This window comes from Babylonia areolata, chromosome 20, assembly GCF_041734735.1.
Source record: "Babylonia areolata isolate BAREFJ2019XMU chromosome 20, ASM4173473v1, whole genome shotgun sequence".
Taxonomy (NCBI): domain Eukaryota; kingdom Metazoa; phylum Mollusca; class Gastropoda; order Neogastropoda; family Buccinidae; genus Babylonia; species Babylonia areolata.
The window spans coordinates 13,484,162-13,497,240 of NC_134895.1; the positions used below are offsets into that span (position 1 = coordinate 13,484,162).

Consider the following 13,079-nt stretch of genomic DNA (forward strand, 5'->3'; position numbering starts at 1 on the left):
ATGTTGATCACCACCAGACAAAAGAGGCAAAACACTGTCGATAAATTTCCTTCCATCCAACGTAAAAATGAACCTATTAACTCACTCAGTACGGCCATTCCTCTCTTCTCCTCTACACAGACCCCTCGGATATCCAGTGGGTGTCTGAATGACCCAACCTTTAGCTTCCGTCGTCAGAATTGTGGTATTCTTTGTCAACATTCACGTCTTCAGTATAAGAGCCTTCCGCTTGCAATATTTTGATGATGGTAATTGGGGTGAAACGCTGTTAACGTCGTCTCTTTCGCCGTTCGTATGGAAAGAGTTAAACAGGTTAGTGATAACAACGTTCTGGGAGTCATAATAGACAACAATCTCCGCGGCACTGGGATTCCTCACATACCTTCCCTTTGCAAAAAGACAGCTCAGAAGAACCATCAACTGTCCAAAATAAAGTACTTTCTTGACCTACACTCACGGAATTTTTGTTGTTGTTGGTTTGGGGTTTTTTTTTTGTTGTTGTTGTTTTGTTTGTTTGTTTGTTGTTGGGGTTTTTTTTTTGTTTTGTTTTTTGTTTTTTGTTGTTGTTTTTCCAAGCATATATCCAGTCTACAATGAATTACGCATCAACACTATGGGACTCCGCCAGTACGAACACCATGAAGCCTACTAAATCTTCATAAACGGGGCCTCAAGCTGGTACACCTAGAAAAGACTTTCCTCAGTTTTGGACCCAGACTATTAAGTAAATATTCTCCCTCTGATCTGTAGATTAGAGTGCAACAACGGAATAACATTGCATAAGATTATGACAGGAAATGTACCACCAACACTAATAAACAAATTTTCGGTAAATTCATAAAGGAATCACCCCCAAAAGTCCAGATCCCAATCCCAAGAAATGATTTGTTCAAACGGCCAGTTTGGTTTACTCATGCGCCACTCTGTAGAACTCACTCCGAGAAACAATCAATCAACACCACTGCCTATCTACCTAAAAAATAAATTTAAAAAAACACAAAAAAAAAAAAAAACATTATCTTTCCCACTTTATGACAGTGTAATGTATTGTCCACTTTGTTGATACCGATTCACTCTTGCTGTGTACGGTTGCCCATGAACCCACTCTCTCCCACCTCATCATATTGCACCGATTCCTGTTTATTTGTGTGAATGGAAGTATTATTTTTTTTGTAATATTTCATTCGGTTGTAATGCATGTTACTTCTGTTTACTTCTTCGTTTCTTTCCTTTCTTTCTATAAATGTAGTCAGTATATTCATGCAGTAAATGCCACTGATTTGCTCCTTTGTTAATTCGATGTAATGATGTTTGTGTACCGATATGCGCATAGTCATTATACACATGTGTGTCAGTGTGTGTGTGTGTGTGTGTGTGTGTGTGTGTGTGTGTGTGTGTGTGTTGTGTGTGTGTGTGTGTGTGTGTGACGGTGTGTCCGTCTGTGAACCGTGATATTGATTAGATGATTACAATGCATGTTACTTTGTTTTCCTTATTTGACCAGCTGTTCTCCATAACAATGTTCTATATAATATGAGGTTATCTATCCATCAGCTGATACTATTTTTATTTCCGATCGCTCTCTCTCTCCTCTCTCTGAGTCTCTCTCTCCCTCTGTGTGTGTGTCTGTCTGTCTGTCTCTCTCTCTCTCGTTCACTGGTGACATTTTTATTTTCATATTCTATTTTATATGTGGAATTATGCTTCCTTTGGCAATGAGCACCCCAACCCCCCCCCTCTCCCCCCCCCGCATGGCATCCCGCCCCCCCCCCCCCACCCCCCCACATCCCCTCCCCCCCTGTTATTGCTATGTGTATATCTATTAGACTTACAGTTTCATCATAGTCCCGATAGTATAGTATTTGATAACATACACAACTGATTTCTGACCAAGTTATGCGTGTGTAAATGTAAGTGTGCGTAAGACAGAGAGAGAGGAGAGAGAGGTGAGAGAAAGAGGGGGGAGAGGGAGAGAGAGAGAGTGAGAGAGAGAGAGAGAGAGAGGAAGAGAGAGAACGGGGAGAGGGAGACAGAGACACAGAGAGAGAGAGCGATGAGAGAGAGAGGGGGGGGAGAAAGAAAGAGCAGGGAGAGAGGGAGAGAGAGAGAGAAAGTACCACTGATGTTCTCTGAAACGGCGAGACGGGAGATGGTCAGTACACAGAAAAAAGGGATGGTAAATGGACAACGGATAGACCGGAGTCGGAAGTGTGTGTGTGTGTGTGTGTGTGTGTGTGTGTGTGCAGTGTGTGTGTGTGTGTGTGCCAGTGTGTGTGTGCCAGTGTGTGTGTGTGTGTGTGTGTGTGCCAGTGTGTCCGTCCGGCGTCGCCGTGTGTGTCAGTGTGTGTGTGTGTGTGTGTGTGTGTGTGTGTCAGTGTCACTGAGTGTGTGTGGCGGCGCGTGTGTGTGTCTGTGTGTCTGTGTACGTGTCTGTGTTACGGACTGACTAGTAAATAAATCAGTGGAACTTTTATTTAGTCTATTTTATCATTTATTTCTATTCTATTTTATAAGCCATCGCTCTCTGCACCTCTGTCCTCTCCACCACTACCCACCTCTCATCTCCCCATCTCCCCTCCGACCCACGGACTTCAATATCATCATATATAATAACTAACTGGAAGCTCGTGCTCCAGCCACAGACATGTAGGCCCTACAGTGACGTAAACATACATCTCAGTGACTCCAACCTGTGATTTTTGCAGAGTGTTCCCACCCCCTCCCCCATCCCTCCCCTTCCGCCCCCTCGACACTTCCCACTCGCTGCGCGAAGCCAGCCAGCCTCTTCTGTGGCATCAGCTTCTGCAGCAGGCTCCAATGAACGTACGTGGCAACCGCAGTCTGTGCGTGTCGACGTGGCACTTTCCTCTTCCACAAAGACACTCCCGAACCAGCCACTGTGCAGACTGACCCAGCGCTCTCCTCGCGCAAACTTCCAAGAAAGTTTTCACAACTTTGATCAAGACTTTGTTTAAAAGTTATTCAGCTCATCAAGACCAGTCCTCAAGCGTCATTCTTTTGGTGTTTGTTAATAAATAGTTCGGTTTTCTATACAATTAACTATGGAGATGGCTTGGAATCGTCTGCTCTTTCTGGCACTTTCATCCGTGATGGTAACGTTGGCTGTAACCGAGGTGCGTACCCTACAAGGGCCTACGGGCCTCAAGGTGTGTGTGTGTGTGTGTGTGTGTGTGTTACGTTGAACTGTTATTGCCTTTTCGTTATTTTATTATTTGAGCGAAATTTCACCAGTAGAATTCTGCGTTAGTTTATCGATGCATAGGTACGCGGTGAAGTCACTGCACTTAATTAAGCATCCTCTCAGAATTTAGGATACTGAAGTGGGATTCGTTCCGTCCGATTTCAGCAGCGTTGCCAGGCCAACATTGAAAGCCTGCCGCAGGCTCGCAGAAGCCTTTGGTAGAGCCTATTCCACATATTTACCCCCAATATTTTTTTTTCTTTTTCTTTTAATCTACATATAACGATGCTGTGTCCAATTTTGGCATCCTAAATCATTGCACCTATTGGTTACATTCTTATGGTTTGTGGGATGAAAAACAGGAAAAGCAAGATGGTGGCATGTTAGTTTGGTGGCTGATTTCACATCAAAATTGAGTAAAATAACGTACAAAATAAGAGCTGAAATCCACCTAAAAGTGAAATAGGTTACAACATCTACTAATGGTAATTATTATCGTTTCAAACATGCACAAAAATTTGCCAGTAGAATAGGTGCAATAATCTATAAAGGATGCTAATCTTGGACTATCCCTTGGGTTTATGAAACTGAAAGGAAGAGGTAGCTTGTTTAGGCATCTGCGCTCCTTTTTTTTTTTTTTTCTTTTTTTTTTATTCGAAAATTTAAAGCAGGTCGATGTGGTGTAGAAAAATGCAAGAAACTGAACTTTGCATTCAAGTCATGTGATGATGTATTAATTTAAAGTTGTGATGATTCGTGACTATAATTTCATTGCAGCACTTCAAATCAGAGTACTTTTTAAGAATGTGTGATCTGATCCGTACTTGTTCAAAGCCCTCTTTTCAGTCAGTGACTCAAATTGATGTGTGCATATTACTGCCCTCCCCCCCCCCCCCCCACTCCTCTCCCCCGAAAAGAAGGTAGGCTATGCTTTCTTTGTTTCTTTTCCTGACTCTAAAGAGAATACCCCCCCCCCCCTGCCCCCCTCTCTCTGTCTGCAAGTCTGTCTGTCTCTCTCTCTCTCTCATGTGCGTGGAGTTCTTTCTTACTCTAGTCTGTCTCTCACTCTCTTCCTTTATCACTCAAGTCTGCCTCTCATTCTCAGTGTCTGTCAGTCTCTACATATGTCTGTCTGTCTGTCTGTGTCTGTCTGTCTCTCTCTCAGTACACCTTTAAATCTCCGATCTCTCTTTGTTTCACATTTAAATCCTATTCCTCATCCATTACATGTTTCTTTCTCTTGAAAGTGCAAGTTGAATTGTATCAAGTTTAAGATGAGCATTGTACAATACAGATATCAGCCAGACTGGATTTGACTTGATTTCAAACAAGCAATATCTCCTTGTATAAGATTAAGAAACATTCAACTAAGCAAAATGACAGACAATGTTGACCGTGATATATGATGCAAAACAAACAATTTCACTCATTAGCTGTCCCAGTTTATAAAACAGTAGATATAAATGATATCAAATTCTTCTTGGTCAGCAGCTAATTAACTGTTCCAGTTTTTAGTACGGTAGATTTAACTTATATCAAGTTCTTCTTCTTTGTCGACATCCACCACAGGCATCACTGGAAGCAAAAGTGACCAAAGAAGTGACCTTTGACATCACCATCGGAGGAGAGGATGTGGGCAAGGTTGTGATTGGTCTGTTTGGCGAGGCGGTGCCAAGAACAGTGGAGAACTTTGCGCAGTTGGCATCAGGGGAGAACGGCTATGGGTACAAGGAAAGCCCCTTTCATAGAGTGATTGATGACTTCATGATTCAAGGTGAGGAGCTGAAGAGACCCAGAGAGTTGATCAATGCAAGATCTATCCATGTGTCATTTATGATGTGAGTGTTTGGGAGGTTGGGGTGGTGGGTGGGTATACGCCATCTTCTTTCCTACACTTGCCATCCAAGGGGAGAGAGAGAGTGAGAGAGAGAGAGAGAGAGAGAGATGATGCAAGATCTGTACATGTATAAACTATAGTATAATGTGTATGTGTGTGTGTGGGGGGGGGGGGGTGAGGGGGGGGGACTAGGCCCTCTTCTTTCCTGCTTTTGCCTTCCAAGGTGTTTGTGTGTGTGTGAGAGAGAGAGAGATGATGCAAGATCTGTACATGTATAATGTGTGTGTTTGTGTGTGTGTGTGTGTGAGAGAGAGAGAGATGATGTAAGATGTACATGTATAATTTGTTTGTGTGTGTGTTGGGGGTTCTATGTCTTCTTATATCCCAATTTTACCTTCTACTGGGAGAGAGAGTGAGAGTGTGTGTGTATGTGTTTGTATGTGTGTATGTGTGTGAGTGTGTGTGTGTGTGAAAAAAAAATGAAAAAAAGAGAACAACAGGAAAAGAGAGGAGTGAAGACAGAATCGGGTGAATCAGAAGAAAAGGAAGCAACAAACGAGAGAGAAATTAGGAGCAGATGTAAGAGAGAGTGAGAGAAAGGGAAAGAGAGAAGCGAATCTGCAAAAAAAAAGAGTGGGGATAGTTCAATGAGGAGCAAGACTGAGAGAATTTTGCAGAGAGAGTTCTGTACATGTGTGTGTGACTGTGAGAGAGAGAGAGTTCTGTATGTGACAAAACAGATATTGAGAAATCCCAAAAAGAGAGAGCTGTGACAGAGAGACAGAGAGAGCGATAGAAAGTTATGTGTAACAGAGACTGAGAGAGATAAAGTTGTGTGTGAGATAGAAAGAGAAAGGGGGAGAGAAAGAGAGAGTTGTGTGAGACAGAGGAAGAGGGAGAGAGTTGTGTGAGACAGAGGAAGAGAGAGAGAGGGAGAGAGTTGTGTGAGACAGAGAAAGAGAGAGGGAGAAAGAGAGAGAGAGAGTAGTGTGAGACAGAGAAAGAGAGAGAGGGAGAGTTGTATGTGACATACAGCGAAAGAGAGAATGAAAATCAGAGACTGTCTGAAAACACCGGATCAGTGTCCCTTTGTCTAGGAATGGCGGAGGACTGGCACCGGCGTTGAACCGTGGCACACATACTGCTCAGAGTTTGCATCTTCTGTAGATCCAGCCCAGAGTGCTGCAGGGGAGAACTTTGTGAATGCGTGTGTGTCGAGGGTACGGGTGCATACGCCACCACGAGGAGGCGATTATCTCCCCTCGCTTTCCAGTGTGTGCATGCCAGTGAAGGTTATTCCTTTGTGTCCTGTCTATGCCTTGTGTTATACATGTTGCTCCATCTTCCTTTCGCGGAAAGAAGGAAAAAAAAGATGAAATAAGATAAAATAATGATAATAATAATAGTAATCAGTATCACTTATTTTGTTTCATTATTAGGAGGGAAAAAATACTGTCATTTTGGATTGGCAGCAGTTAGTGTGGGATTTCAGAATTCATAAACAGATGTAATGATTTCAGAAACAGATTAAATGATGCAGTGCATCTAATGAAAGCGACATAATTTCTTGAAGATTGTAGCTAAGTTTGTATCATTTTTTGTTTTTTTAATGGTAAATCTTTCTTTTATTATTTAAAAAAGTTATTGTTTTGTTGTGTAATCTTAAGAAATGCCCACATATGAAATGATAATGATATGTAGACAAGTACATAAATAATGAGGTAGAAACCTTACTTTCATTGCAGTTCAACACACACACACACATACATTCTCAGACATACTTTTACTCACAACTTACACTGATAATTGCATGTGCATCACTACAGATGATACACACACACACACACACACACACACACACACACACACACACACACACACACACACACACATACACACACACACACACATACACAAATCCATTTATGCACACAAGCATGCAACCATATACCTACCAGGCCCATTATTTTAACCAGAGGAACCAAATGAATGACTCAGATGTCTGCAAAACCAGGAACAGGTGGCAACATTTCACTTACTGTCTCAAGCAAGAAATAAACGATTCTCGGTGCTATGGCAAACAACAACCACGTAATACATGTAGTTACAGTTTGTTTCTCAAGGAGGCATCACTGTGTTCGGATAAATCCATATACACTACACCACATTGCTAGGCAGATGCCTGACCAGCAGCATATCAAAACACTCTTAGTCAGGCCTTAAACGCATATACCTATCAGTGGGGATTTATGCCTGATAATTTTGCCAAGGTAACAACACTTATGTACCCATATGGGTTCTTTTTCAGTTTGTCAAGTTGCATGCTGTAACTGGGACCTCAGTTTATTACCTCATCCAACTGATTAGGCACTCAGTTTATTTTTTACAGTCAAAACTTGCGAGAAAGGGCAAGACCTTGAGTTGAACCCATGCAGAATAACAACAATCCAGTTATAATTATTATTTTAATAGATAGTAAACAAAAACAAAAACAAAACAAAACAAAAAATCAACAACAAAAAAACTGTTCGGCTGAAGTTTCTAGTTGTAAATCTGAACTAATGGCTGGTTGAAGGTGGTGACTACGTCTTCAAGAACGGCAGTGGGGAGCAGAGCATCTACGGAGGTATGTTTGACGATGAGGCTATGGACCTGAAGCACTACGGAGCTGGCTGGGTCAGCATGGCCAACAAAGGTGAGGAGTCTTGGACAGTTTATGCAAACAGCTTTGAATAGTAATAATGATAATAGTAATAATAATGATAGTATTACTTGCTTGTGGTAGCAGTAGTAGTTAGTAATAGTAGTATATTTTCATAGCACTTTCAAACCTCTTGAAGCGCTTGACAATAACACATCAGTTGGACACAAAATACACACACACACACACACACAGACACACACACATGCACACACACACACACACACACACACACACACACACAGACACACTCTCACATGCACATGCACACACACATACTCTTACACACTCACACACATGTACAAATGCACACCCTCTCTCTCTTTCTCTCTCTCTCTCGCGCGCGCTTTGCATTTCGTGTTTTAATTTTTGACGTATGAAGCTGAAATATATAAATTTCATTGTGAAATTAATTATCATTCACTTTTTTTAATTAAATTTTTGCATCTGAAATATAATTTGATCGCAAACAGTGAAATAATATATTTTTTAAAAGAGTGTCATTCATGTTTGCATCTGAAATATAACTTGAATTCAATCAGTGATTTTTTTTTTTTTTTAAGTTAAAAAAAAGTTTCTTCTTGTAGACTTTCCTGTCCCATGTTTGTGGTGTTTTTGGGGTAGACAAACTTTCACTCTCCTGTCATTGAAGTGTTTTGGGTGGGCACACTTTCACTGTCCTGTGTTTTGGGGTGGGCACACTTTCACTGTCCTGTGTTTTGGGGTAGGCACACTTTCACTGTCCTGTGTTTTGGGGTAGGCACACTTTCACTGTCCTGTGTTTTGGGGTAGGCACAGTTTCACTGTCCTGTGTTTGTAGTGTTTTTTGGGTTTTTTTGTTTTGTTGTTGTTGTTGTTTTTGGGGGGGCACACTTTCACTGTCCTGTGTTTTGGGGTAGGCAAACTTTCACTGTTCTGTGTTTGTAATGTCTTTGGGTAGGCAAACTTTCACTTTTCTGTGTTTGTAATGTCTTTGGGTAGGCAAACTTTCACTGTCCTGTGTATGTAGTGTAGTGTTTTGGGGTGGGCATGGTTTATGTTTGTAACATTTTGGGATAGGCGTGGTCAATGTTTGTAGCATTTTGGGATAGGAATGGTTTATGTTTGTAACGCTTTGGGATAGACATGGTTTATGTTTGTAGTGTTTTAGGATAGGCATGTCCCATGTTTGTAGCATTTTGGAGTAGGCATGTCCTGTGTTTGTAGTGTTTTCGGGGGAGGTAAAACTGTCACTGTGTGACCAATGCAATCTGCAGGCCCCAACACCAACAGCTGCCAGTTCTTCATCACCCTGAGGGCCACAAGCTGGCTGGACGGAGCACACGTCGTCTTCGGCAAGGTCCTCAGCGGAATGAACGTGGTTCGCCTCATTTCCAAGGTTCCGACCGATGAGAAGGACCACCCCACCATCAAAGCAGAGATCAGTAACTCCAGAGTGGAAGACGTCTACCCCTTCACTGTACCCCTGACCGGAGTGGAAGACCTGTAAATCATCTGGGAGGTCAAGGGTTTGGTGGGAGGAGCTTGCGTTCTGAGGTGGGCAGGGTTTAGGGGTGTGATTGCTGCCACAATTTAGGCGAGATGAAGGGAAAATATTGTTTAACAACACAAGATGCTTTATTTGTGGGAGCTTGTGTTCAGAGGGGGGAGGGTTTTTGGGATTGGATTGTCACGATTAAGAGTGAAATGTAAGTGAAGAAAGAGCGAAATAGCAACAACAACAACAACAAAAAAAAAAAAGGAAGTAAGATGCTTCTCGACTCAACTGAGTACACAGCTGGAGTTGATGATCAGTGAAAATTACAGCAACAGGTCCTGTGGATGATTAGGTTTTTGGGGTTTTGTGTGTGTATGTGTGTGTGTGTGTTGTATTATAGGACTTGGTTTGGATGAAAGATATGAATTAAATGGGTACTTTTACTGAATGAAAACAAGACCCTCTTTTCTGGATGGCATTGGGGTTGTTGGGTTTTTTTCAGAGAGATATATGACAAGCATGGGATTTGTGGGGTTAAGGCCTGGTTTGGACGATATTTGCTGAAGTTTGGGTACTGGACTGGAAATCACCAGTCCAACAAACATGCTCTTTTTCTTCCATGCTTCCTTTCAGTGTTTATTTTTTTAATTTCAAGATGCATTATTTTCATTATGGTAATGTGTTTTTAATTTTGTATACACTCACACTAAAAAAGTGTAGAAAAAACATTCCTTCTGTTTGGTTTGGAAACGATGCAATTTCAGCCATGTTTTAGAAAAGATACTGTTCATGTTTATGTTTTAGATCATACCGGTTAAAAAAAAAAGCAAGGGTGAAGCAGTGTCATCTGAATCAATTCAGTGTTGCTATCAAGTGCATCACTTTTTGGTCGCAAAAATTATCAAAGAAATATTTAAAAATCTTTTATGTTATACTCCAATATATTTTATTCGGTGAGTTGAAATGAGAAAGAAGGATTTGTCAGGTGAACAGAACTGTATCCTTGCAGTCTTAGAGTAAGAAATATTCAGTGCACTCTACTTGGATATTTGAAGGTAGCAAAAACATGCTTTGATAAACAAACCATCTCCTGCAAAGGAAGCTGTGCTGGTTATAAAGTCAATTGTCGCATGAATCGTTCAGTGTGAACTTACCTGTGCAAAATGAAAGTGGTTGCAAGGAATTCTACTTTCGGATGTTCTCCTGTATTCTGCCAGATTGTATCGTTTGTTTCTTTGTGTCGTTTCTGTTTGTTGATTTTTGTTTTCGAGAGGGGGGGGTGTTTCTTTGTGTCGTTTCTGTTTGTTGATTTTTGTTTTCAAGAGGGGGGGATGATTGAGTTGGTTGCTTCAGAATTTCATTTTTCTTTTCTTTCTTTTTTTTAAGCCAAGATTCAGTTTAACTTATACAAACTACCTTTTCTGGTGAGCTTTGTATATCTAGTTTTGGGGTCTCTCTGTCCTTTAAACTGATGATTTTGGTAAAAAGTCCTTTACTCCGTCCAGTTTTTATATTGTTTTAAAGAAAATGGTTTGTTTGTGAAGTACTGTTTGCCATCAAGTTATGCAAACAGACTCGAATGCATGAAAGATTATCCATTTACTTTTGGTGCTATGATCTCTGTCTTTCTGACGTAATTAATATTCAGAACAAGTTACATAAAGCTGCTGAGAGTATTTTATATTGATTTAGATTGGTGCTGTCATTATCGCCACTCCCACCACTATCTCCCATGTTTTTCTTTTAGAATGCTTAAAATGAAACTTGTATATATATTAAGCATTTTTCTTCGTGTTGTTTTGTAAAATGAAGCCATTTTTTATATGATGATTGTTTTGTGAGATGAAACAATTTTCTGTATGAATATTGTTCTGTGATAAGAAATGTGAGAAAGTTCAGTGTGCAAGAGTAAATGAGTGTTTGTCTTCCCGAATTAATGATATTTGTTGTGAGATAAAAAATTAGAGTTGGGCATGTACTGGCTGTCACAGTAGAGTTGGGCATGTACTGGCTGACAGCCAATCGACTCGCAAACTCAAACCCTAATTCTTTCTGGGCACCTTTGTTTGGAGTAGAACTTACAGGTATGTATGATTTAATCTTTCAGTAATATTTGCTTCCTCTGCCAGACACAAGATGAGAAGTAAAACTGAACCAGCCATGTGGCAAAGCGGAGCATCATGAACTGATGACTGGTAGGACACAGGTTCGATCCATGTCAGAGATGTCGTTTTTTGTTGTTGTTTTTTATTTTTGGCTTTGGCTGGCTCCTACCCAGAGCTGAGTGTGCTACGGGCTCGAATGGGATGACTGGGACATCAAGTCGGGTTTTCCACTTCATGGATGCATCTTTGAAAGTGTTGTTCAAATTTCCTGACCCAGCACTGCAGGTGTGTGTATCTCTCAGCCTGGCTGGCACTAGGTTGTATTATTAAGAGTACAGACTTGCCAAGTAGTCACAAACCAAAATAGACCTCCACAGCATCATCTTCATCGTCGATTCATGCTGCATACAGTCACTGATGGTGCATGATAAGTGGCACTTTTTAGTTTTATCGTACACCCCTACTATATAAACAGCAGTATTGTGATGTATACCAACAGAAAGAGCTACACTTAAACTGGGCCCACTGTCAAATTCATATCACTCTTTTCACTGCTATTCAGCATAGTGTACTGGCACATTCTTTGACCAAACTATCAGGCAAGACTGGAAATAGACACATTCCATGCTTCTGGAATTTTAATACTTGTGCTCGCAGCAAAAGTATAATGACTATAGCACGACACTGGACAAGTAACGTACTCGAAACCCTAACTTGAAACATTATTTTTTTAAAGTTGTTATGTCATTCACACAGCTAAAAGAAAGGCAGCAGATTTTATTCACAGTTCTGACTGTTACATGTGGCTGGCAGAACTGAAAACGTTAACCGGTCTGGAGCAGTCACACATTGTTCAAAGTTCAGTTTTAGCGTATCATACATCTGGGCATATTCAAACTCTGAATTGTGCCCTATCACTCTTTATACCTGTTTCATAAAAATCTACCCTAAGTAATGGTTTGTTGTGGCATCTCTCTCTTTTTTTTTTTTCTTTTCTTTTTTTCTTCACACCAAGCAGATCCATTGCAAATGAACATGACAAGGGGAGTAACTCATTCCAATGGGCAGCAGATCCCTTCACACTGCCCAAACCCACCCACTACAGGTTCTGTCCAACAAATTCCTCCCAACACTGCATCCTCAATCTCCAAACCTGCCACAACTGGTTTAGTTCAGCAGATTCCTTCTCACTGCCACTACAGGTTCTGTCCAACAGTTCCCCACCTACGGCATCCTGAATCCCAAACCTGCCACAACAGAATCTGTCCAGTAGATTCCTTCTCGCTGCATTCTGAATCCCCCAAACCTGCTACTACAGGCTCTGTCTGTCAGAGAGACCCCCCCCCCCTCCCCCTACCCTGGATTTGTTAAGCAAATAATAACTCATTATTTTTGTTGTTTTTTTAACAGGCCTTGTTATTACATTTCTGTATCCTTTTTATATATTTTTTTAGGGTGGAGAGCAGGATGGGGGTGTAACCCTAAAAGTGTTGACGAAGGAACTGAACCTGCACCATTTTCGACACTGCTTCACAAATACATGTTATGAGTAGGTCTCATCCCGCTGGTGTTCTTTCTGGTTTTCTCTCATTCTCTTTTTTGGTGTCTCTTGTCGCGTCACTCACAACAAAAACTGACCAATCACACTGTCCAGCTTTCTATAACACTGTGAACCAGAGATGCCAGTTTCAGATGAACACTAACTGCTTTTGCACACGGGGCCGAATTTTGTTTAATGTCCCGTCACACATACTGGT

At 41.2% G+C, this 13,079-nt stretch overlaps 1 protein-coding gene across 2 annotated transcripts; it reads left to right on the forward strand.

Annotated features, from left to right (window-relative positions):
• The first annotated feature begins 2,851 nt into the window (after positions 1-2,851).
• LOC143295221 (peptidyl-prolyl cis-trans isomerase 6-like) lies at positions 2,852-11,077 on the forward strand. Of its 2 annotated transcripts, none has more exons than XM_076606794.1 (5): positions 2,852-3,167; positions 4,772-4,976; positions 7,615-7,734; positions 8,997-10,496; positions 10,543-11,077. In XM_076606794.1, the coding sequence occupies exons 1-4, from the start codon at positions 3,063-3,065 to the stop codon at positions 9,227-9,229; spliced, it is 663 nt and encodes a 220-aa protein (XP_076462909.1). In that variant the 5' UTR covers positions 2,852-3,062; the 3' UTR covers positions 9,230-10,496; positions 10,543-11,077. The 2 variants fall into 2 exon arrangements, with proteins under 2 accessions (XP_076462909.1, XP_076462910.1); XM_076606795.1 differs by having other exon boundaries at positions 2,857-3,134.
• The last annotated feature ends 2,002 nt before the right edge of the window (positions 11,078-13,079 follow it).